Source organism: Lampris incognitus, chromosome 11 (genome assembly GCF_029633865.1).
Source record: "Lampris incognitus isolate fLamInc1 chromosome 11, fLamInc1.hap2, whole genome shotgun sequence".
Lineage (NCBI taxonomy): Eukaryota > Metazoa > Chordata > Actinopteri > Lampriformes > Lampridae > Lampris > Lampris incognitus.
The window spans coordinates 35,942,196-35,969,380 of NC_079221.1; the positions used below are offsets into that span (position 1 = coordinate 35,942,196).

The window sequence follows — 27,185 nt, forward strand, 5'->3', positions numbered from 1 at the left end:
GCCAGTAAGGAGGGAGTTGCCATAGTCCAGCCGGGAGATGATCAGAGCCTGGATGAACACCTGTGCCATCTTGTCGGAATGGGCTAATCCTCCTGATGTTAGAGGGGAAATCTGCAGGAGCGAGCAACTGATGCAACGTTTGCAGCAAACGACAGTTGGTCGTCCAAGATCACACCCAGATTCCTCGCAGTCCGAGTTGGCATCACCACGGTGTTGTCAATGGTGATAGCCAGGTCTCGGTGTGGGCAACCTTTCCCTGGGAGGAACATCAGCTCTGTCTTGTCCAGATTGAACTTCAGGTGGTGTGTCGCCATCCACACCAAGATGTCAGTCAAGCACGCAGCAATGCGTGTCTCTACTTGTGTGTCAGAGGGAGGAAAGGACAAGATCAGCTGGGTGTCATTGGCATTATGGATCAATGTCGATCTTATGGATGGATGGCACCATCACTTTCAGAGAGTAGCTAAATGCTTAAATTGCTGGTTGAGTTTTGCTATAGAAGTGCAGTCCCGAAAGATTACATGTACTTGCACACTGGTCCATAGTCTCATAGTCTGCACTGATAAGAGACAGCGTGATCCCAACCAACCACTCTCCCTTTCCCCACCCCAAAATGTCCCATTTCTGAGCATATTCCAAAGATAAAAAGGGGTAGAGCGCAGTTGATGCTGGGGTGGTGACGCTACTCTTTAACACAACACTGAAAGTCACTGTACATTATACAGTCTCACATGTCTTGCACAACAAAAGCAGAACAGGAGGCTAAATTATGGTATATAAAGTCCAAAGGGGCCACGTGTCACATTTTGGCTTTCCTGAAGTGTGATATGACTTGTAAATATCAGCAGGGGTTACCCAGTGGTAGTCAGTGAAATGAATTTGATGACTCATGCCCCTGTAATGCCCTCAAACCCCCAAGATTTATGCACCCTAAAGCACAGGAGCCAGTAGCTCAATGTTTATGTTGTTGTTAGAAGACCCCGTCCCCAAAAAGACTCGGCTCGTTGTTGCAGTCCTCAGCAAACTACGCATTAAAAGGAGGGTGTTCGAAAATGGCGGATGTTGGCTGAGTATCCGTTATACTAGCGCTACTTGAATTTGATTGTTGTGCCAATTTTGATTTGCTGTTGTTATTCATATCGCTGAAATGTCTGATATTCAGATTGTCATGTATTTCTGAATCTTTACAATGTCCATTAACAGGATGTGATGGTATTAAATAGTATAACATTTTCTCAGAAAATGGACCACAAACAGACAACAAAATATAACATCAAACTTGGATTTGTTGTTTTTTTAAAACATCAGTAGTGAGCGAGCGAGACCGCCAGAGTTATTTTTTCATCAGGAAGAATGCAGCATGTGGTCCCATAGTTTTTTAGTGTTTGTGTGTGTGTGTGTGTGTGTGTGTGTGTGTGTGCGTGCGTGCGCATCTGCTCACCGGTCGCAGTTCTGTCGAGTCCCACTCCAGGTACTCTGCAACGTGAACCATCTGATTTATAATACGATCCAGTTCCTGCACAAACAGGAGGAGACCCCATATCAGGACCAAGAGAAGAAAATCATCAAACTCTTCAATCAAACACACACCACACTTGCTAGCATCACAGCTGTGGGCATCCCGGTTCTGATGTGAATTGCAATGTAGTCCATGCCGGAGAGGAGTGTTGGAAAAACAAAATTACAAGTCAACTTCCATGATGTGTGTACTATCTATGGTGCAACGCATATCACAATTTTAGACTACGCTGTATTCAAATATGACATTCACTGCTCTTAAAAACTACCAAGCACGTTGCTCCTGCATAACTGAACAGAGACACAGGTTCTCACAGCGATCCCATGTAAACATGCCTGCTGTCACTGAGCGGTGTTTAGGTTGCTATTCCGTAAGTGGACGTACAAAGGACAGATTAAATGGATGGATAAAAAGAGCGAGAGAGCTGGAATGGAGAGCAGCAGAGGAGGAAGAGACTAACAGGGAAGAGAGGAAAAAGAGCTACAGTAATGGGGGGGGGGCAGAGACAGAGTTGACTCACTGAACTGTCCAGCAATCCGTTGCCGTCTGTGTCGTACAGCCGGAACATGACTAGAGGGGGACAAGAGAACAGAGATCCCATGATGACTCAGCGGTGTCTGATAGATAATGAGTCCCTGTCTGAAGCCTCCCGGGAGACACAGGGCAAGGAAGTGGAGCGTGTCACTTGAGCGCCGCTGACAGGTCAGTTAGCAGAGATTAGCCCTGTCAGTGGGTTTCAGATATAGCTTTAGCCATGAAAGAAGTCATGTAGGCATATGGGGGCTTAGCCATAGCACTGATCTACCCACCCTCTGTGGCTCGCTAATGTATGGCTGAGGCTGTGAGGGGCTCTGGGGAGATGAGGGCAGAGAGGGAAGGGAACAGCCCTCATTACACTTGGTGCCAACCTGAACTGACAATACACTGCTGAGAGAAAGGTCAGCGGTGTGTGTGTGTGTGTGTGTGTGTGTGTGTGTGTGTGTGTGTGTGTGTGTGTGTGTGTGTGTGTGTGTGTGTGTGTGTGTGTTCTTGTTCAGCTATATTTGTGAGGACCAATTTGATTTTTTTTTTGTTTTGTTTTTTTTTACCAAAAATGTAAAGAGGTTTTTGGGTTACGATTAAGCACTGGGTTAAGGTTAGGTATAAAGTGCTGATGGTTAAAGGATAATTCCGTTTTTTACAACCTGGTCTTGTTTTCATAATTTTTTTTTTTTTTTGCCATGGTGCTTCTCAGTTAGGATATAATTTTACTCACCCGCTTCATTTTGGAGATTTTGAAAATGGGACCACCGCTGGACAAAGCTTTACAATGGCGTCTTATGGGCAACTGAACAAACACATCAGACATGTTTCAATAAGGCCAATTTAACCCCGTTATCTAATCCACATATTTGGAAGTGAAAATGATGGTGTAATTTAAAATGTCTTGCCAGAATTGTCAGATATTATCAATGATAATAATAATAATACACTTTATTCATATAGCACTTGATCCATCGCGTTGCTGAGCTAATTCCTGGTTCAACTTGCAGGAATGACCAGCAAACACTGGTCAGCAAATACAGAGTTAACACTATTCACAGTAATATAGGCAGTGTGAACCAACAATAAAGTACCTGTTCAGTACAACTGAGAAGTCATGCATCATGGAAAATCATGTACATAGAGTAACTGAGGCACTAGGTGTTTTTTTGTTGTTGTTGTTTTGTTGTTGTTGAAAGGCCAAGATTAAGGGCATGGTCACAAATGCACGAAATTAACATTGGTGAATAATCGCCTCCCGCGCACTCCCGTTCTATGTGAGTGAAAGGGTGGATAAAACATTTGCTTCCAGTGGTGAAGGAAATTTGGGTTTTCGCTTCACGTGGAGTTCAACCTATGTGAACTTTATCTGATCAGTCCACAGCCCTAACCAATAGCAAAGAAGTGTGGGCGGTTGACCCTACACTTGGCGTCACATCCTGCACTGCCCACGTTCACCACGACAAGATACGAATTTCGCCTGGGCAGGCGATGGTCATTCGCCTGCATTTGCACATGTGTGACCGCAGCCTAAGGCTTTTTTTCAGTTGCCCAATGAGATGCCATCATGAAGCTGTGTCTAGCAGTGGTCTTGTGTCCATCCATTATCCCACCCGCTTATCCTGCTCGCAGGGTCACGGGGATGGGCGGCAGGAGGGACGACACCCTGGACAGGCCGCCAGGGCATCACAGGGCCAACATACACACACACACACATACACACGCACACACACACATATTCGCATCTAGGGACAATTTAGTATGGCTGATTCACCTGACCTACATGTCTTTGGACTGTGGGAGGAAACTGGAGCACCCAGAGGAAACCCACGCAGACACGTGGAGAACATGCAAACTCCACACAGAGGACAACTTGGGACGACCCTTAAGATTGGACTACCCCAGAGCTCGAATCCAGGACCTTCTTGCTGTGAGGCGACCACGCTAACCACTGTGCCATTGATGGGCTCGTGTCCAATATCTCCAAAATGAAGGCGGTGAGTAAAAAAGATTTCACTGAAAACGAGAACCAGGCTGTAAAAAGGAAACAGAATTACCCCTTAAGGTTTGGTTGGAGGTCCAGGGAATGGACATTATCAACTAGGGTCCTCACAAGTATAGTCAAACAAACGTGTGTTTGTCCATCTGCTCCATTATGACCGCTTCTGCCACCAATTACAAAGACACACATGGCATGCAACAGCTTTTCCAATTCCACAACCCCCGGAGGGAGGACCTGAGCCTCCCCATCATCCTCATTCCCGTCACTCACACTCCAGCTTGTCCTCTGGCGTGCCCCTCTCCAGCAGGGAGAGGTAGCAGACGATGTCCTTCAAGAAGACCACCTGGGGCGACGGTAGAGAGGAGCCCTTCTGGGGCGACGGGCTCCTACGCAGCGACAGGCGCTTCTCTGACCGATTCCTCTCTACGAACAGACAATACAAATGTTCATAGTTGCCGTCACCCTGTCCAAACAGAGCACCCATAATTCCTCTGTTGTTTTCTAGCTGTTTTTCTTGAAGCCCATTGAAGAGTTAATCTACAGCGACTCAATAATGCGGGTGTTTCGTTTTAAAGCCTTTTTTTCAGTCTGCCAATGGGATCAGGACATAAACAGAGAAGTGGAGCAAATGCCGAACAAAAAGATGGTGTTGATAAGGATGCCACATGCTGCTAACTAAAACAATGTGACATCACCAGAGGATGTCATGGGACCATCCAATGTGAAAAGTCGTAACAGATTAAGAGCACCAAGAGGACATGAGTTCTGTTCCAAATGTGGAAGGCTTTACCGGTACAGTACAGCAATGCGCTTTCATATACCCAACTCATTTTGATTCTTTGGCTTCATTGGCTGATATGATTTACCATCATTAAACAACATTCACAAAGAAATAACCGTAATAGTTGAATTGCCATAAATGAGCTAAGTCTTCATTACAAGTTGCAGTTCAGTTAAGCAGCCAATACATTTCTCTCTCTTCTTTTTTTTTTTTTTTTAATTTTCCCCGTTTTACTCCAGAATTGTATCTGGCCAATTACCCCACCCTTCCGAGCCATCCCGGTCGCTGCTCCACCCCCTCTGCCGATCCAGGGAGGGCTGCAGGCTACCACATGCCTCCTCCGATACATGTGGAGTCGCCAGCCGCTTCTTTTCCCCTGACAGTGAGGAGTTTTGCCAGGGGGACGTAGCGCGTGGGAGGATCACACTACTCCCCTCGAACAGGTGTTCCGACTGACCAGAGGGGGCACTAGTGCAGCGACCAGGACACATAACAACATCCGGCTTCTCACCCGCAGACACGGCCAATTGTGTCTGTAGGGACGCCTGACCAAGCCGGAGGTAACATGAGGATTTGAACCAGATATCCCCGTGTTGGTAGGCAACGGAATAGACCGCCACGCTACCCAGACGTCCTAATACAGTTCTCTTATGCAACTTGCAATAATTGTAATATTAATTTACATCCCAGTGTGGTCCTGTTTTGTTGTGAGTTACCTGGTGAGAGGCGGGGGGACACCGGGGACCTGGCAGGGCCCGCGTTGGGGGTGAGGGTGTTGTTGCTACCATCTGAGGGTTTGACGTGGGTGCAGGGAGAGCAGTGGGGCCCAGCCGGTGTGTGGGCCCCTGTCCCTGAACGCTGCGAGGAGGAGCGGGACGAGCAAGGGGAGGTGGTGGCCCCTGAGCCTGCCGTGATCACTGCGCTGGAGTGCTCCGGTGTGTGTCGGCCCATGGCTGACAGGATGCTCTTCCCATTTATCCCTGTCGGAGAGCACACCAAAGGTAGGATGGGAAGCATAGGAAGGGAGAGGGACAAGGGGTGGGTTTGTCAGACGTGCAGAGGGACAGTTGCTTTAGGAAATGTTATGGTATGTTACTGTTGTAAGCAACAACAACTGGGGCTTCACCACAACAACCCAAATACACATGACAGATTGAACGAATCACAGCGTGGGAGGTACCAACAAAACATGTATTAAGAACTTACACCATCACTGGCCACAAAGCACTATCACCTTCAAAGCCATTGTCAACCAAAGGCAAAATACCATGTACCAGACATCAACTTAACATGTCCACATTGACAAAGGGAGCGGGTTTATTACTGAGCAGGGTCAAATTCTTGCCCTGTTAAGGTAACACCACGATGAGGAGATGTATAAATATATATATTGGATCTATTGTGGTACCTGTAATAGGGGCACAGGCCACTTCAGTCTGTATAGAGATGCCTGCATCAATGGAACGAGCTTCTGTGGTCAGTCAAATTGAGATTTGTGGGAAAAGAGAGCAGCAGAGGCAGTGAAAAGAATTGAAATTCAGCTTTGGTTCAACCACAGAATTATATTTTTACATACATGAGATGGGTTGTAGAGCCAAGGAGCCAAAAAAAAAAACAAAAAAAAAAAGACTGTGCATGATAGATGAACGATTTTCAAGGTAAACTAAAATGATAGCTAGACTTTGGATCCTCTGAACCCTGACATAAGGAGAAAACCCATGTTTCTGCTACAGAAGCACGTTTTAATAACTTAGCTGAAGTCTATTTTACTATCTACATCGAAGCAGAAGGCATTTAAGAGATAGATACCATCATGATGGACAAAGAGAGAGTGGGGGGGGCACATAAATCTGAGGGTGAAGTGGCCCTGCAGCCCACCCTCATATCAATAAAGTGAACAATCTGCACACTAGGCAGACTTCCTGCAATCATCTCTCTCGTGGTGATGAGTTTGGGGAATATAAAGGCTTCCTGTGCCACACAATAGACTATTGTAGTCTCAGTCTATGGCCTGTATTTGGTGTAAGCTGCTGTTTAAAAATGGACTGAGTATGGATGTAAAGGATGCAGGCAAAACTTTTTTTTGCGATAAAAGTTGATACCAAGCGTTAATTATATCAGCAAAATCAATGCTTATACCACAAGAGAGCAAAAACAAGACACACCAGTTTTAAAGTAGTCATCCTCTCACACACACACACACACACACACACACACACACACACACTGTGTTTACCACCAGATGGCATTGTAGGATATGGCAGGTGTGTGTGTCTGCATAAACAGAACTGGAGCAGCAGAGAGGAGGACACATGAGTCCTATACCCCATGCCAACTTCTGACCTCCATGATCAGCCTCATGTGATGTGATGTGATGTGATTTGTAATCTAATAAGTGTTTTGCCAGCAACGCAACTTTACATGCACTGCCCGCTGCAACAGCAGGAAGAAGACGTGATCAAGTTAAGAGTGAGCTTAAGGAGAAGCTGTTTAACAGGATATGCCCCCCCACATTTATCTCCCCAATTGTACTCAGCCAATTACTCCACTCTTCCAAGCCGTCCTGGTCACTGCTCCAACCCCTCTGCCAGTCCGGGGAGGGCTGCAGACTACCAAATGCCTCCTGTGGAGTCGCCAGCCACTTCTTTTCACCTGACAGTGAGGAGTTTCACCAGGGGGGACGTAGCACGTAGGAGGATCACACTATTCCCCCCAGTCCCCCTCCCCCAAATGGGTGCCCTGACCGACCAGAGGTGCTAGTGCAGCGACCAGGACACATACCCACATCCGGCTTCCCACCCACAGACACGGCCAATTGTGTCTGTAGGGACGCCCGACCAAGTTGGCGGTAACATGGGGATTTGAACCAGCGAACCCCGTGTTAGTAGGCAATGGAATAGACCGCCATGCCACCCGGATGCCCAGGATATGTTTGTTTTTTTTACATCATATGCTGTTAAATATGGTAAGATAGGTGAATAAAATCAAGTTGTTGATGTAGGGATTCTGGTAGTTAAATCATTATTTAGTTAGGCCACATATCTACCTACCTATCTATCTGAAGTGGTTTTGGTTAATATCTCAGTTTGTGTGAACATGTAAAAAAAAAGGCCTGTGCAGTCTCACTCACTCTCGTTAAAAATAGCCCCGTAGTTTCTTCTCATCAACTTGTCATTGGCTGATCTATGTGACAAAAAAAGATCTGCTTTGCATTTTTTTTCTGTGCATAAATTTCATCCACTTTCTTTTTTTCAGAGTTAGAACTCACTCCCATCTGCAACCCGTCCAATACACAGCATCAAAGCCTTAGAAGACACACGGGGACGAGATACTGTTTTTAACGTCTCCCCACGCCACACCGGTGGTCTGTTAGTTTTACATTCGCTGGATTTACCAGTTTTCCGTGCTGTCGTACCACAAAAATGAAACTCGTCCTCTCTTCCTCCCTCTATTCCTCAATCCCTCCATCTGCCCTTCTTCTTCTCAACTGTTCTCTGTTGAGGGACAGACGGAGACTGGAGGCAGGAGACAGAGCACAAGGGGTTCACATAATGGCCCATATGGGAGAGAGGAGGCGGACACAGAGTTTTACGAGCCAAACAGGGCAAGCTGAACCTAATGAACCATAACAGCCCAATGTGCCTGTTGCTCTGTGTGCCGCGGCTCCTGTCTGTGCATTGCCTTTGGTCAATCAGTCAAATGGCTGGGTAGCATGGGGCAAATTTTTGTAGGTGTATGAGTGTTTTGTTTGTCTATCTGTTTAAACATGTCTGTGTGCATGGCATGTATATTCACGAATGCAGGGTGATCATACATTTGCACGACGTGATGCAGAGGAGGAGAAAATGTTGTTTATGCTGTCGAGAGAGTTGATCTGATCGAATCGGGAGAGGATCCGACCAGAAACAAATGGCCTACCCAGCATGCCTGCTCCTGCACGGGGCACGTCGGGGGAGCAGCCTCCTCCGGTCTTGCTCTTGAAGGAGGTGAAGAGATGCTGACACAGCTCTTCAGGGATGTCGTTCTCCAGGTAGGTGGTCATGAAGAGCTGGAAGCCCCCGTAGTCAATGGGCTGCGGAGGATATGAAAGGACATGTGGGTGAACAGAGGTACAATATTCAAAAAGGAGCTCTAAAATTCAGTTCACTACAACAATGAAGGGCTGCTTTCACAACACTTGGGGGGGAAAAAAGAAACGATGGATTCTTTTTTTTCTTTTTTTTGGATTCCCTCCTCCTTTTTTTCTCCCCAGTTGTACCTGTCCAATTACAAGCTGTCCCGGTCACTGCTCCACCCCCTCTGCTGATGCGGGGGAGGGCTTCAGACTACCACATGCCTCTTCCGATACACGTGGAGTCACCAGCCACTTTTCACCTGACAGTGGGGAGTTTTGCCAGGGGGAGACGTAGTGCATGGGAGGATCACGCTATTCTCTCCAGTCCCCCCCCCCCAAAAAAACGGGCGCCCTGATCAACCAGAGGAAGCGCTAGTGCAGCGACCAGGACACATACTCACATCCAGTTTCCCACCCGCAGACATGACCAATTGTGTCTGTGGGGATGCCTGACCAAGCCGGAGGTAACGCGGGGATTTGAAGCGGAGATCCCCGTGCTGGTAGGCAATGGAATAGACTGCTACACTACCCGGATGCCCCTAAACGATGGATTCTTGTGTTTGCATTTGATTGTCCCAGAATGTTATACTGCAGTTAGTGATATGTTAGGATGAAATGGCCATACCTTTTCAACTATAGTGTACTAACAGACAACACGTGGTTTTAGGCTGGTGGGGAAAAGAAAAAACAAACTCGACAGATCATGGATGTCATGGCATTACCAGCTTTCCCCTGTTAAGCATTAAATGCCAGTAAAATGTCAAGAAGCACAGAGTTGGAGAGTCCAGTCGATTAAATGACCACAACACAAAAATGGAGGTAGCAACAACTGCATGAATACCTTGGTGCTCGAGGCACGACGGTATCTTAGATAACCAAACAATTCACATTTACATTCCAAAGTTATGGTGCTGAATACAGAGACGCTTTCTTAATGTCACTGTTTGCACTGAAATATTCTTCCCCTCGAGGAGACATGTGATGGTGTGCACATGGTCGTCCCTGAACTCAACTTATGAACTTTGCCCTTTCCCCACCGGCAGGGTGAAAGGCCGTCCCATCTGAACCCGTACACGGGATCAGGGGGGTCATGTCATGTTATGTTATTTACAGGACAGAATGTGCATGCAGTCTGCTGACACAGGCACCACAAAGCATGCAGAGCCCGCCGGGCGGTGAGAGGCTTACTTGATTGAGAACATCTTGCTTCTGTTTAACAGTTGGTACAGTGGCAAGGAGGCAGGAGGGAGGAGGAAGGAGGAAAGGAGGGATGAGTAGGTAGAAGGAGAGAGGAGGTTAGCGCCGTTGATGTTAGCGGTTTCAGACACAGTCGTCTTCCTCTCTCGACTCGCCCATGGTTCTTTAGCGGCCCATTCGTTCGTGAGGAGCCGCCCTCACCCACACCCACTACACCATTTGACTATTGCTGGACCATCCCTTGATTCACACCAAATAAGGATGAATGGAAGCCACCCTCCATTCCACCCTAGGTCTTAATACGGATATATAACTTCTCTAATATCCATCCATGTTCCAGTCTGTGAAGCGATATAGTGGGATCACAGCTGTCACAACTGACAGCCATCAGGAAAAAAACACTCCGTGATTGGGATCCTTCCTCAGTTGTGAGCTGTTGACCTAACCCCAAGACTTCTCAAAGTCAAACGGGCCCAGGGAGACATAATTCACATCACTCTCCTCTCCATATTTGGCCAAACAAACCAAGGGATTTTAATTTTGCTGTGCATCGGGCAGCACAGGAGATTTAGACAAATATGTTCATGCACGCCGTGGAAAATAGACAGACACATTCGCCTAACTCTTTCTGTCTCACACACACCCACACTCTTCCATTTTCTAATCTGCTTTTTCTGACTCTCTCGTTCTCTCTCTCTCTCACGCTCTTTCTCTCTCATTTTTAACACAAACATCCTAAATGACAAATATATTTCCTTGAAACAGGTGCACTCAGACAGATGCGATAGACATTTCTGAGATTTCCCCGTCTTTCAGCAAATGTGTTTTTCTCAGAACCAACATTTCACCGTTCTTCCTAGGAGCAGGGAATATTGGATCACATGAAAGCTCGCCATTCCACAAATATCTCCCAAGGACAACGATGACACGTTTACATGGTTCACTTCATCTTTTTCATTTTTGGCACAGCTTCCACGATGATTTGATTAATTTCTTTTGGCCTTAAAAGGTAGGGGATATGGGGGTTGTGAGGGGCGTCTGTGGAGGAAAAAGCCAAAGAATGCTCCTATATACAGATGAATGCCTGTTAAAACTACCATCATAACAAATACACATCGGACAGTTGCTTTTAACAAGTGCTGCGACAGGAATTAAAGGATGAGTTCTCTACTATTCAAACATTTTTGGGCATCACCGAGAATCGTTCGGGCAAAAATTTCACTCGTTGCTTCCCTATTGAAAACCTTTGCTGAAGTTCCTCTCTGGACTTCAACACGTGACTGTCTAGGCCTTCAAAAACCAGGACATACCTCCTTTTTTCAAAACGTGTTCAATTATTTTGGTCCCGCCATCTGTAAACTTCTGCATGTGTGAGCAAAAAATCCCGTGGCATTAGCTACAGCCACGTACACCACATAATTTTAACTTGACAAAAAGCATGGTTTGTGACCATTTTCTCCAATGGAACATGACTGACTGTAATCTGAGCGTCCCGTTCTCGAAAAGAAAGTCACTTTATTTTTGTCATTGTGCAGTTGTTTGGTTACAATGAACTTGTTCTCTGCATTTAACCCATCCGTATGCATTTAACCCATATTGTATATTGTATATTGTATAGGAGCAGTGGGCAGCTGCAGTGCCTGGGGACCAACTCCAGTTCTTCTTTCCATTGCCTTGCGCAGGGGCACAGACATGTGTTTTTGATGGTGGGAAGAAACTGCAGCACCTGAAGAAAACCCACCCAGACATGGGGAGACGTGTGTTTTTGATGGAGGGGAGAAACCGCAGCACCCGAAGAAAACCCACCCAGACATGGGGAGAACATGCAAACTCCACACAGAAAGGACCTGGGACAACCTGGTGTTCGAATCAGGGGTGCCGCCAGGGATTTTGAGCCCCTATAAAGAATATGGCCGAGCGCCCTTTATTTATTTAATTAATCAAATAATTATTTTCCTGACTTCTCTAAACATTAAACCCCTTCCTCTACCTTCATCCCATGCTACCAGCTTGCCCAACAATCCCCTCATCAACAGCTTCTCCAATAAGGGACCCATCTTCTTAGTTTGACGAATTGACATATAAAATGCTCTTAACAAAAAGGAATGTGATACCACCGTAGCCCAGATTAAACCTGTGGGCTCTTTCCTGTGGATCGCTCCTTGCTGTGGTTCACGAATCAGAGAGGTCTTCGACAAAACTGAGACGTGGACTAAACCATTTAGGGGGAGGGAGGGTCGGGGTTCAAAACAGACACTGTCAACTGGATTTTTTTTTTTTTTACAAACAAACCATTTCAATGATGTTTTAAATCATTGTCATTTTAACAACACTTCTGAAGAATGACCGATTTTTCAAAACTGATTTTTTTTGTTGTTCTTTTCAATATTTTTGAGCACCGTTGTGGTGCCCCCTCTAGTCTGGTGCCCTTAGAATCTTCATAACATTATACCCACTTATGGCGCCACTGGTTTGAATCCAGGACCTTCTTGCTGCGAGGCAACAGTACTAACCACTGGGCAACCATGCTGCCCGAAAAGTATATATATATATATACTACGTTTTTTAAGGGCATAAACTATTTGACTGTGTTAAAGCCAAGTGAGCAGATTCAGCAAAGTGGTACATTTTTCAATACAGAAGTGATCAGTGAAGCTTTTCTAAATGATGCCCAACAATGTTTTGAGTGAGATGAAGGCTCAAAAAGAATGAACCTATCAATTTTTGACATATCAACCTCGCTATATGTGTGTACTTACTAATCAGAAACACAGTCAAAACTTTTGGAAAACGTTTTTGGAAAACTTACAGGGGAAATGTTTCATGCTTGGTTGACATATTGCTGCATTTTTTTCTTTCATTACATAATCAATTCCACCGCCAAATGAGGTCCATCATAAATTTGTTAGATCTGATCATGATCACACTTTAGCCAATACCAGCGCTTGAAGGAGCCCCTGTGGTAGAAACATATAGCCTCTGTCTCTGTCTGCCATCAATCACTGAGAATTATGGTGCAGCCGTTGTCTTCTCCCCTGAACAGAGCAAGGAAAGCCAACACTAATGTAGGAATTACACATCAATCATCCCTTTTATCTTCAACCCTCCTCACGGGTATCCTCACAAAACATGGACCTCTAAAGCATTGTCGTCGTTTCCAAGCCCTCAGATAGCAGTATATCCGGATCCATTTACTTTTTGAATAGAGTTGTCTGATCCCGATTGCCAGTTATTCTGATTTTAAACTACGTTTAGTGTGATATGAGTAGAAATGACATAGTTACATGATGAGGTTCATACATGTTATAATATGTTAGTGAATTTTTAAGAATTATAATGCTAACAACCTTGGTACAGATGTTGTGTCACCGGGTTACAAGAGAGCTCACTAGCCATTGTGCATTAGGGGCAAATACAGCCTATGCTGTGCTAACAATTGCTAGCGTTCTCTTAGTGCAGCTTCAAGATATGTAATGTAGAAATGCATAACAGAGCTTCTGCATCCAAGAGGATAAGGTGAGATCAACATTCAAGAAGCTGAATATTAGGAAAACAGCAGGGCCAGACGGCATAAGTCCTGGATCCATGCCTTGTTGAGTCACTGTGCAGCACCTCTCTAAGCCAATGTACAGTCCCATAGTGCTTCAAACTCTCTACCACCGTTCCTGTGCCAAAGTCCTCAAAGATCACCTGTCTCAATGACTTTAGACCAGTTGCCCTAACATCTGTGGCCATGAAAGCATTTGGGTGCATCATTGTCACACTTGAAATCTTGTACCTCCCCAATGATGGACCCATATCAATCTGCCTATCAAGCCAACCAGTCTGTTGAGGATGCAGTTAGCATAGCCCTGCACCATGCCCTGCAACACCTGGAATCACCAAACACCTACGCACACATCCTGTTCATAGACTTTAGTTTGTAACTGTATGTTTTTAAAAGTGCTATATAAATAAAATTTTGCTTGCCTGCTTGATTGCTAGTTCCGCCTTCAACTCCATCAACCCACTCAAAAGCTTTACCATACTCTTGGCTATGAACATTGACCCAGCCATATCCCACTGGATTCGGAGCTTCCTGTGGAACAGGCCACCGAGGGTGAAGGTTAATAACCTAACCTCACACCCTCTTACCCTCAGTACAGGTGCTCCTCAAGGCTGTGTTCTCTCCCCCTGGCTCTTCTCACTTTACACTATCCACTTTACATCCACGAATTGCTCTGTGAAAATAATAAAATACACAGACGACACAACGATTGTAGGCCTCATCTCCAACAATGATGAAACCCAGTACTGCACTGCAGTAGACTAAACTGCCACTTGGTGTGCAAACAACAACCTTCTGCTTAATACAGCCAAAACCCAAGAACTCATTATTGACTTCCGATGCATTCCAAATCCCCAAACATCCATACAAATGAACGGAGACCCCATCACCACCACTGACTCTTTTAAATTCATTGGAACATACATCAGCAATAACCTGAAGTGAAAAATTAACGCTGAACACATCATTGCAAAAGCTCAACAATGACTTTATTTTCTTAAGCAGCTTAAAAAATACCGGCTCAAACATCAACTGCTCGTTCTGTTTTACTCAGCCATTATCGAGTCCATCATAACATCTTCTATTACAGTATGGTATGGCGGCATGGACAGTCAAACACGGGAAAAACTGCAGCGGATTGTCAACAAGGCATCCAAAATCATAGGCAACCCACTCCCCTCAGTTGAATCTCTACATACTAACCGGACTGTAAAGCGAGCAAAGATCATCTCCGACCCCTCACATCCTGCTCATCACCTCTTCCAGCTCCTTCCCTCAGGGAGGCACTACAGGTCACTGTCCACTAAGACTAAACGCTTCACAACCCCCCCCCCCTCCAGCCATCAGGACTCATAATTCCTCCCTTTAGTCCCCTCCTCATACCATTGGCATAAATACCACCATTCACCTAATTGTTATGCGTGATATGTTTATTTCTATTATCGTGTAACTGTATTGTTCGTGATAACAAGTGGAGTGTCTGTTGTTGTCCATGTAAGTGTTGTGCTGCAGAGTTTAATGTGTACCAAAAAACAAATTCCACCGGCCTTGGTCGTGTGGCTAATAAAACAATCTAATCTTCAAGCGTGAAAAGAGTCAATATTAGAGCAGGAAATAGTTAAAGGTAATTACCTGAAATACCACTGCATTTTTCCATTGGACTTGAACAAGGTTGGATCCGGAATCCTTTATTTTTCGGACATGAATTTAAAGTCTCGCTTTAGATGTCTAATGTTCAACAGAGGTGTACTGGGAAAGAAATTCAGCCTTGGATTTATCAACCGGGACCAGCTCCCGTGGGAGGATTATTTAGTAAGGGTTGATATGTACAGTATATACAAATAAATATACAACAGTCAGTTACGGTCGAGGGGGGGGGTGTAATTACAGGACAACACACTAGATTTATCACCCTTGTTGTTGCTGGCAATGATATGGTCTTTTATAGTTGACGTGTGATTCTGCACACATTAGAGGCTTTTGCGTGGAACGTAGCACATGTCCAGGGCATATATATTTCACTAGGCATAGACTTATATTGTAACACGCCATCAGCAAGACTTAAATAATAAGTAGCCTATCGGTGGGGTTATTTTGTAACAACAATTTACAGTAGTTTTAACTGAACATGTAGCTTAGCCTATAATTTAACGCCCATCTGACCACTTCAGTCTGCTCCTCTTAAATTGCGTTGCTGGCCACTTGAGGATGCTGATACCCAAACAGTATGTCGAGCCCCCCCCCCCCAAACCCCCCGACGTGCGCACAAGTGCCGCCATGGGTTACGCATCGCTAAGACTTGAGAGTGATGTTTAATAAGACGCGCTCGCAACTTATGTATTGACACACGGAGGACAACAAATAACGTTCCAGAGGTGGACATGTCAAAGCTAGCTAGCTATCTATATGGTTAGCCTAGTTTTACTTATGACACTTTTGGGATATGACTAATCCCTGGAACGTAATCGCTGCTTCCTGGTCCCCGACCTTTCTCATTGGACACTGCCTTGCTCCACCTACATGCGCAACACAGGTGCGCCGTGTGCCAGTATGGTTTCGTGCTTGTTTACATTTGGAAACATGTGCCTCAATGCCTGCTTCCTTTTGTCTTTGATGTTTTCCCACCTCTTTTACTTCTTGACGTTTTCTTGTCCATGGCTTTCGCTGGCCATCTCACTGCTGCGCGCTACTTTTGCAGAGTAGACATGAGCAACTGGCGGCCAATAAATTACGGGGTTTCACGGGCGTTGGACACAAACGGGCCATTTGTCCATACTTGAACCAGATCCAACTTGTAATTATACTGTCCACCTGATCGGACTCCCTAAAAACTTGGGTGTTTCGCCCGGGGGCGGTGCCTAACGTCCTGCGTCACACATTGTCGTGAGCCTGATGCGCGCGCATTACTTGGTCTCGTCAGTCACTTTTTGGACAAGTTAGCTAGCTAGAAAAATCGTAACCCAAAAAGTAGTCTAACAACCTAATCTTTGGCTTAACCCCAAGATTTAATCTACAAGAGACCGCAGGCCAAATCATAACGTCATACAAAGATGATTTTTTTTTTTACGATCATCGTTTTACGAAGATGCACTTAGATTTTTGCTCCTTGTACTGCTGGCACGAAAGTACGTTGTCTTTTCTTACGGTGTTGTTACCACTAGCCCACCGTTAACCCTAACCTAACCCTAACCTAACCGTAAAAAATTGTCACTCACTACTTATTATTTTTCTACTCCAAATAGAACCCGAGGTATGCCCTAACACCTACGTATCAGACGTCCCCAGTGTTTAGTGACGCAAAACGTGACTTGTGGAAAAGACGGTCACGAACTGGTCATCCACTCTCGTACCCAAGGATTTCATGGCTTCCAAGGTGGCTTTATTGGAGACATCCTATTGTATTTTTAAATCACGTCAGGACACAGCGCTGTCGCTCGACACAACCTCTCCGTGGCATTCTTTATTTAGACTGACACAGCATCAAAGGCAGACCCGATCAAACAACCCAGAGCCCGCAGGCATCACCAATCGATCCCAGCACAATAGAACAGCACCAAATCAAATGCAGCACTGTCGATGTGTGCATACATAACATTCCCCCCCCCCCCCCGGCAGGATTTCAAACATGAAAGGTTGACACAAAGTCCTCTAGGTGGCCAGGGCGTAAACGTGTGCGAACAGGTCGCGGGGCGGCCTGAGGCTGGGCAGGCCGAGGTGGGGAGGGAGATGGCAGGGGAAGCTGAGGCCCAGAAATGTCTGGGGCCCGTGTAGGAGCTGCATGAAGCCCCGGGGCGTCTCGCCATGCTGAGGGAATGGCTATGGTTTTGTCACCAGCTGTGTGTGGCGGAGCTGACACCTTCCGTAGACGACTGGAGTGCCACCGAGTGCCATCGCTGAGGAGGTAAGTGGCTGGGCCCAGCTGACGGGTGACTTGGAGAGGAGAGGACCAGTATGAAGCCATTTTATTGTCCCTGTGGGGCCTGCGGATCCTGACCCAGTCTGACACATTGATGTCTGGCACCCTGGTTCGTTTTGACTGGTCAAACCGTTGCTTATCCGCGTCTGCTGACGAGTGACTGAGGCTCTGACCCCAGAGGGAGGTGCCTGAGGTGTGGAGGGGCGGAGCCTGTCAAGGGGCATGCACAGTTCCCGGCCTAGCATGAGAGAGGCTGGGGAGACGCCTGTGGTCGAGTGCTGTGTGGCCCGATAGTGCAGCAGAGTGTGACGGATGGCCTGCGTGAAAGAGCACCCTTGGGCCATGTGTGCTCTGAGGCCGTTCTTCAGTGACTGGTGAAAACGTTCAACGCCGCCATTGGCCTGGGGGTGGTAGTACGCAGTGCGTATATGACGGATGCCCTTGCTTTCGAGATAAGCAGTGAACTCAGCAGAGACCAGCTGAGGGCCGTTGTCAGTGGTGATGGCCTTTGGGAGGCCCCAGCGAGAGAAAAGAGAGTCCAGGAAGTCGATGATGATCTGTGAGGTCACAGAGCCGGAAGTGGTGAGTTCAGGCCATTTTGAGTGTAGATCGTAGGCGACCACCATGAAGCGTTGGTGGTGGGGAACTCCATGGATCTCACCACAAATGTCCAACTGCAGGTGTTCCCAGGGCTGAGAGGGCCAGGCGAGAGGTTGCAGGGGTGGGGGAGCCTGGTGGCCAGTCTTGCCACTCACAAGGCAGGCAGAACAGTCCTTCACCAGAGCCTCAATATCTCTGTCTATCCCCGGCCACCACACCAGGTCTCGGCAGCGCTGTTTCAGTTTCACAATGCCCAGGTGGCCTTCATGCGCCATATTCAAAACACGTGCACGGAGAGCAGCTGGGACCACTGTGCAAAACCCACATGCCACGCAGGTGTCGTTCCAGCAGGAGAGCTCCTGCCTGACTCGGGCGAACGCAGCCAGCTCCTCTGGGACCTTGTGAGGCCAGCCGTTCTGGATGTAGGTGCGGAGCTGGGAGAGGACAGGGTCCTGTTCGGAGGCTGCCCTCAGCTCCTGCAGAGAGACAGTGGCCTGGAGGGGTGTGTGTAGCATTTGGAAAATGTCCTTTTCCACACAGTCAGTGTCCGTCTGTGGAGCTGGGGTGGAGACAGAGCGAGAGAGCAGGTCGGCGACAACATTGTCTCTGCCTGGGGTGAACTGCAGGCTGAAGTTGTACTGGCGGAGGCGGTCAGACCAGCGGTGCAGCCTCAGGGGTTTGTGGCCTGTCCCAGATGTGGACAGCAGCGCTGTCAGGGCCTGGTGATCTGTCCTGAGGGTGAAGGAGCGGCCATAGAGGTAGAGGTGCCACCTTTCACAAGCCCAGATACAGGCTAACGCCTCACGCTCACCCACGGAGTACCGCTGCTCGGTCAGGTTGAGGGCACGGGAGGCGAAGGCAATGGGCTTCTCCACACCGTTCTGGGTTTGAGACAGCACGGCCCCTATCGCTGTGGCTGATGCGTCACAAGTCACAAAGGTGGAGCTGGAGATGTCGAAGTGAGCCAACACTGGTGGTGAAGTCAGTTGAGTCTTGAGATCACGCACAGCGTCACTGCATGCCTTTGACCACACCCATGGCTCGTCCTTACGCAGCAGCTGGCGCAGGGGGGCTGTGGTCGCAGAGTACTGGGGAAGAAACCTCAGGTAGTAACTTGTCATACCCAGGAAGGAGGCGACCTGGGCGGCCGAGCTGGGCTCAGGGATGGCCTGAATGGCATCCACGTTGGATTGTAGTGGAGTTACACCGCTCGCTGACAGCCGGAACCCCACGAAGTCGATGGCTGGCACAGAGAGGACACATTTCTCAGCATTGAGAGTTAGCTTGTGCTTGGACAGGGCTGCGAAGACCATGTTAAGGTGCTTGTCGTGGATTTCACTGGTGGGCCCGTGTACCACTATATCGTCCAGATAAATGGCCACGCCCAGTATGCCAGCCAGCACGGAGACCATGATTTTCTGGAAGCAGCTAGGGGCGAAGCTGAGACCGAAAGGCATCCTGGTGTAGCGAAACACTCCTGCATGTGTCACAAAGGCTGTGAGGTTTCGGCTGCTGGGGTGGAGGGGCACCTGTAAGTACCCCTGTCTGAGGTCGAGCTTGGAGAACACCTCAGAGCCATAGAACTGAGCAGTGAGTTCTTCTGAGGTGGGCAGTGGATACTTATCAGGGACCACTGCCTTATTTACTGCACGTAGATCGACGCAGACACGCAGGCCCCCCGACTTCTTCTTAGCCACCACAAGGTTTGAGACCCAAGGTGACGCGTCCACCGGTTCAATGATGCCAGCTTCCAGCAGTTGTTGCAGCTCGGCGGAGACCCCATCACGGAGAGCCAACGGGATGCGGCGCAGTGGTTGGATGACAGATTTCACAGCAGGGTTGAGGAGAGGTTGATGGGTGAAGGCGGAGAGGCAGCCCAGCCCCATAAACAGTGATGGCCACTTCTGCTGCCAAGGTGTGGCGACAGTCAGGATTGCTGCCCCCCTTGTGTCTAAGAGGGAGAACCCCAGAGCGGAGAACAGGTCCAGGCCCATCAGGTTGGCCCCACGGCGTGCCACATGAAAAACTGCATTGGGCACCAGCTTGGTTCCATAGCGGACAGTCACTTGGAGAGAGCCAACCAGATCGATTTTGGAGTCACCATACCCACAGAGGACAGCTGAGAGTGCGGACAGTGGCAGTGAACCGAAAAATTGACTGTAGGTATCAACATTCAGGAGAGACACACTTGCACCGGTGTCCAACAGCAGGGGGATGCACACATCATTAATGTTGACTGTGCATGATTTGAATGACACTGGCCCAGAGCTCACCTTGTGAATGACGGCGGTTGAAGACTGGGGGGTGTGGCCCTCTGACCCAGCCGGGGAAGATCGACAGACGTTGCCAAAGTGATTGTGCTTACCGCAGCTACGGCATGTCTGGCCACGGGCAGGGCAGTTCTGAGCCCTTGAAACATGAGACCGAGACCCACAGTTACCACAGGACTGTTGAGGGCGGGGCCGAGAACGCCGTCGTTGCAGTTGCAAGACGTCCCCAGTGGAGTCGGCGCCCGCCTCGCTCTGGTTGGGTTGCGTCCCGAGGGGCAGCCGTGAGTAGAGGGAGGAGTCGTTGGCAGCTTGACTGGAGGTGGCCACTTGCTGTGTATTTAGCATAGCAGCACACTCAGCTGCTCCCTCAACCTGTAGTGCGATGGTAATTGCTCTGGACAGCAGCAGATCGTCTTTTTCCAGCAGGAGAGTCTCACGCACCTTTGCGTTGTTGGTGTGTTCGATTAGCTGGTCGCGAACCATCTCGTCCTGAAGCGCGCCAAACTTGCATGAGCTAGCTAGCCCTCGCAAATTAGCTACGTACTGCCGCACAGACTCACCAGGCAGTTGGTGTCGCTGACGGAATATAAATCGCCGAAGGAGGGCACTCTGTGGAGCAGCGAAATGGGTGCTCATAAGTCCCACAGCTTCGGCAAAGCTTGTGACGTTCCCCAGAGACCCGAGCACACGATGACCCTCTGCTCCCAAGCAGTGTAGCAACAGAGCCGTCTTCCTAGCCTGGCTCACGTCGTCGAGCCCTGAGGCGATGATGTAATTTTCAAAACTATGTAGCCAGCGAGTCCATGGTACCGGAGGCTCGCCAGGTAATGCCAGGAAGGGGGCAGGTGGTGGGAGGGAGATATCAGCCATCCTCGTCGCCAATATTGTATTTTTAAATCACGTCAGGACACAGCGCTGTCGCTCGACACAACCTCTCCGTGGCATTCTTTATTTAGACTGACACAGCATCAAAGGCAGACCCGATCAAACAACCCAGAGCCCGCAGGCATCACCAATCGATCCCAGCACAATAGAACAGCACCAAATCAAATGCAGCACTGTCGATGTGTGCATACATAACACATCCCTTCCCTCTTCCTCTGACTTCTTTTTCTTTTCTCCGCGTTCTTTTGACTGAATATTTGGTGGAGAGTCTTGTTCCCGTTCCCTCTTGCTGCTGTTAGCGTTCGGATCTACCTCCATGAAGTAGTCGTGTCCTATGTTTTCAAGTAGATTGGGGGGAGCTGTAGAACTCGAGGGGCGACCCTCAACTTGTTTCTTTGAATTTGGCATTTTAACAGCGTGAAATCCAGCCGTCTGATGTCGATACAATCGTCTAAATTTCTAACTTTGGGCGATAAGAAAGCAGAGCTACGAAAAGTTCCGCTGCTCAGCCCGCCATCCAGCCGATGCGAAGAAGAAGAAAGCGAAGAAGAAGAAAGAAAAGAAGAAGAACAAGCAGCGAGACGTAGCGGCAAAAAATAACACTTGACCCAGAGAACTGTGTCTTCCAGGCAAGATGGGAAACAGAATATCTTTTTACGGAATTGACCTTTCGCAAAGTACCGCCCCAGAACGGTGCTTGTCCAATCCTACCTTAGCAACGGTTTCTATGTGAGGGAGGTCCGTCAAGCTTCCAAACACAGCAAAATGCTGAAACTGTGTGCCTATGGGATCTGCAAATCGGATACTAGATATCTGAAAAGTTTGGAGGGGTGTAATTTTCTTTCCCTTCCCGAAACCCAGAATGCAAGAAGCGCAATGTCGGCAATAGATTTCGCAGTATAGTAGACCCCATGGCTAGCTTAATCCATCCAAAATCAACAAAAATACCTGCCTGCTCCAAGCTAAGCTTGCTACTAGCTATTATTGATAGCTAATACAGCTAACGTATTATTACTGTTACTTTTACCCACACAATTATTATTACCATTATTAACATATGAACGTATTACTGAAACAAAATAACATTATTAATGTACCTGGTGAACGTAACCAGCTTAGTCCGTGTCCAGAGATACCTAATTTAATGATAGCGTATGATAGCTAGCCCACTAACATAACTTTGTTATGCTAGTCACAGGTTAGCCAGGTTCCACCTTTCATTTCAGTGCATAAAGACCCGCGGGGAGGGTCGGCTGGGATGGTCTCTGGCCAGTCTGACCTCCTCATATCCGGCCTATTTTAAACGTTTCTCCCCCCTCTGTGAGCTCCGGGTGGGGACTGGTCGTTCTGAAAAGTAATCCCGCCCGCGGGGGCATCTCGTTTGCCTTATTTTGTTGAAAATACCGGTTCTGGTCCGAAGGTAAAAAAACAAAAAACAAAAATCATGGGGCGGTTCCCCCGGCCCCGGGGCATGTCCTTGGCCGCCCTGCGACCCCCAGTAACCCATACAGTACCCCCGAAAAAGCCTGGATAAAAGTACGCTATGGGGAACCTTGGCCAAAATCAACACTATAATATGGCGATGTTGACAATGGATTATCAAAAATATATCAATAATAGCTGAAATATGTAACTTACCCTACAGCGCAAGAACACAATTGATCCACAATGTGTTTCAGAATTAGTTGATGGGGTTTCTCATTCTTTGATTGCGACCGGTAAGCTTTACCCTCAATTACAGTCGCACCCGGCAGCCCGGAGTCCACACAAGTCAGTTTTACTTTTAATATTCTGTATGTATCCCGCCACCGCATACTGTAACCCCTTCTGCCTTTCACGGAATGATATTAAGGATGAATTACTCCAAAATACATCACTTATTTTCTCTGCGCTGATTTCTTCCTTCGTGTTTTGGTGTTTTCCGGCTACTTCCTGGATGGTTCTGAAACGCTTGAAGGGCATAGCAACAGTAACTAAGGGGGGCGGGACTTTGCGAAAGGTCAATTCAAAGGCAAACCTATGTGTTTAGTGTGCCTGGAAACAAAATCAGCCATGAAGGATTTCCACTTGAGTCGCCACTGCAATACCACGCACTGACAAATATGGCATGTAAACCTGGAGGTGCCAGAGCCGCTATCATCGCTGACCGTAAAGGAAAAATACACCGACAGCAGAGCCATTTTACCAAAGCTGGATGTGAGGCATACGCTGCAACAAAAAAAAAAAAACCCTTTAAGTGGTCGGTAGACTAGAAAAGTGCTATATAAAATGCAGTTTTACCATTTTGAGCTAAATGCATGTTTATTTGAAACATATTATGAAGTGGGAGGGCAGAGTAGAACTGCACTATTAGTTGTTGCACTTAGTGTGAATGTTAACTTTTGTACCTTTATTGGGCACTTAGTGTGAATGTTAACTTTTGTACCATTATTGAATGATGATTTTTTTTGAGACCCCCCAATTGCTCTGAAATAATGGTATATCACTCAGGAATGTGGACGTTTTCTTTCTAGGTTAAGCTCATTAAATAGAAATGTTGGTATAATAAACTTTGATTAACGGTATATATTTTATTCTTTTCATTAAATTAGTTGCTGTAATTGCTTAATTGAGTGATGGGGTTACAGCATGCCACTGGTGGAAGTGCACAGTCACAATCTGGCCCTCTGGTAGTGAGGATAACATTTTTGTGGCCCTCTCTATCATCTAAGTTGCGCATCCCTGGTCTAGAACGTTAACGCGCATTAACTATTTTGGTTGTGAATGGCCAGTGAGCTCAGTGCCGGAACCTGCACGCAGCATGCTCTCATGCACACCCAGAATCACAGGCACACAAGGCTGATAGAAACTTGCATTTTTTGACGGTCCATAGGCCCAACCGGGAAAATCCCGGTGTGCCCAAAGGCCAGTACACCACTGATTTTCGATGTACCTGACTTAATCAACCAACTCATGTAGGCGTCATGTGGCGACAACTGGTGGGAAACTCATTTTTATAACCCCTCCTCTTGCTCTCCCTGAGGTTTCTTCCTATTTTTTCTCTGTTAAAAGTTTTTTTTTTTTAGGGAGTTGTTCCTTATCCGATGCGAGGGTCTTAAGGACAGGATGTCGTGTTGCTGTAAAGCCACTGAGGTAAATTTGTGATAACGGGTTATACAAATAAAATTGCCTTGACTATAATCCAATGAACCCAACGCCACTTGAATGCACCGTGTACCGTCAATACTGGAAAAGGTGGGAAAAAGAGTGACCGATAAAGTGCTAGATGAAAAAAAAAAAACACTGAAATACAGCTCCCTGTCACATGCACTGGATAAGTTTCCACAACAGCTGGCTCCCTAGACAGATGAGTAATTACACACACACACACACACACACACACACACACACACACACACACACACACACACACACACACACACACACACACACACACACACACACCCATGGCTGGCAGGAGCAGTGCCACGGTGAGCATACAGAGTTGTCACCATGGCGCCTGGTGAGGGTCTGGCCTCAGACGGACCACATCACCCCTAAGTCTGACTGGTTCATGTGGCGCCAAACATCCAGCCAGGCTGTCATCACAGAAGTGTAGGTGATAATGAAGAGAGAGTAGGAGAGAGATGGAGGGGGGGTAAGACAAGAAAAATGAAACTGATATAGATTTTTGAAGCCAGTTTTGGAGACAGCAAAGGAAAATGACTGATGATGGGGACGGGCATTGAAGGGGGGAGAAAAGATGGAGCAGAGGAGAAAAATGGTGGGTGCAGGAAGCTTTGGATGAGTGGGCTCTGATCTGTTCGCGTCAGAGAAAGAGTGGGAGGAAGAAAAAGAGAACAAGAAAGTGGGGGGGGGGGGATAGAGTTGGTACTTAAAAGGAGCCAAGAGGTTAGCGAGGGCGTCGGCAGAGATAGCTGTGGCACAAAAAAAACAAAAAGTCAGCTCCACCTGCTTTGGTCACCATGGCGATCTAATGTTAGGAGCTTCTTCTGTTGTCAGAGTTTACTCTATGAGTGCCACAGAGCTCGTTTGTGTAAATGGAAGGGAATGACTTGGCTTTTTTTGGGGGGGGGGGTGGCGCAATACACTACGTCACGAGGACCTCAGCATTTCAAGTCCATTGGTGTTATTTCTGTCCTTGTGCACACATATCTGCACAAAGGCGCACGCTTGTTTCTAAAAGAGCTAGAGGACGGGAGCAAAAATGAAAATGGAGCAGAATACAGTAGAAAATAGAAAACAAATTGCACAGAAGAGTAGATTGTTGTAGTGCCGACATACCTGCTCAGGGTTGTATTTGGAGAGGACTCCGTCACCGTGAAACTCCTCCAACACATCTTTTAGCTTCTTAGTGGAGTCTAAAGAGCAAAGACAGACAGGAATAAAGAGAAATGACGAGGGGGGACTCCTAAAACTGCACACTCGCATGTTTCCAATAAATTCATACCATATCACCATACTTAATATCAGTGGTGTGGTGGAGAGTATACGCAGGTATTTACAAGCATTGACGCTATACTGCAGAGTTGCCCTGGCTGTCTGACTGAGTCAACATCAAGACCACACAGTGACTTTGCTCACAACCATTTCCTCTCTCAGTCATTGTCACGTATCATATCAGTATGTTCTTTCAGACAAGACCCTCCATCCTAGCAGAGGACACACGAGATCTACACATACAGTACATCGTATTACCACATCCTGATTAAAATGCTGCAAAGTGCTATACCGGTGGAGCAAAGCCTGTGAGTCACCCAGGGGGACATGGTGTATTTTTCACTTTTAGATGCTAATCCTGCCGTTGCGCGCGCAGTGCACAAATAGGTCCTTGCACCACCTCATAGACACGTGTACATGTATGTACACACACACACACACACACACACAGACACACACACAGACACACACACACACACACACACACACACACACACACACACACACACACACACACACACACACACACACACACATACAGTGCAGTCTGTCTAAAACATTAACCCAAATGATCCTTCTTTTGCAGGGGCCACATGTAAAAATGTGCATGGGCGGACACACACACACACACACACAACACACACACACACACACATGCAAAACACATGCACGCACCGCCCAGGAGCACATTTGCATGCACCCACTTTTAAGAACTGATTTGAGCAATAATGTTAGCGCTCATGATCAAACAGGAACGTAGCTAAGCTTTTTTTGGGGGGGGGGCTTTAGCTCCCCTAAATAAATCAATACATCAATCAATCTATTTTCTCTGTGATTTCTCTCTTCTTTTTTTTTTCGTCAACTTTCATCGCATCTTAAATTTCTCCTAACGGACAGGCACGAGGACCTGGGGGAGGCTGCTGCATGCGCTACTGGCTGTTAGTTTGGTTACACGTTACTTCTCTGGCTTGAGTTGAGACCGCTGACAGAAGACTGACAAAAAGCCTCCTCTGACAGGGTGAATTCATGCCGATAGACTATAATGTGAATTTGTGGTAAGTTAGAACAGAGAGAGAGAGAGAGAGAGAGAGAGAGAGATTATTTACTGCTATATACTTTGGTCATAGTCAAAGCTTTGTTAACCAATAAGGTTTTTCTATGTGAGGCTGCCTGTAACAGACGTTACTAGCTAGCTTATGGTAATGTTAACAGTGTCTTTCATATTTGATATAAGTTATGTGGCAATTATATCTAGTTAATGTTGTGTTTAATATAATTTTGACAGGGGCGTGGCCACGGGGCCAGGGGGGGGCCACGGCCCCCATTGGTCAGAGCACGGCCCCCCCGCCCCCGTCCCCTGTCCCGAGTGGGTAAAAAAAAAAAAACGCCTGC

At 47.2% G+C, this 27,185-nt stretch overlaps 1 protein-coding gene across 1 annotated transcript in view; it reads right to left on the reverse strand.

The window, feature by feature from the left end:
- Positions 1 to 27,185, reverse strand: part of LOC130120528 (diacylglycerol kinase beta) — a 109,141-nt gene that overhangs the window by 74,794 nt on the left and 7,162 nt on the right. Inside the window, exons 2-9 of the mRNA XM_056289101.1 lie at positions 25,638 to 25,714; positions 10,127 to 10,147; positions 8,743 to 8,896; positions 6,233 to 6,295; positions 5,541 to 5,804; positions 4,314 to 4,466; positions 2,040 to 2,089; positions 1,442 to 1,516 (exon numbers count right to left, since the gene is read on the reverse strand). Of these exons, the coding sequence (XP_056145076.1) occupies positions 1,442 to 1,516; positions 2,040 to 2,089; positions 4,314 to 4,466; positions 5,541 to 5,804; positions 6,233 to 6,295; positions 8,743 to 8,896; positions 10,127 to 10,147; positions 25,638 to 25,714 (857 nt within the window). The remainder of the gene's footprint in view (positions 1 to 1,441; positions 1,517 to 2,039; positions 2,090 to 4,313; positions 4,467 to 5,540; positions 5,805 to 6,232; positions 6,296 to 8,742; positions 8,897 to 10,126; positions 10,148 to 25,637; positions 25,715 to 27,185) is intronic.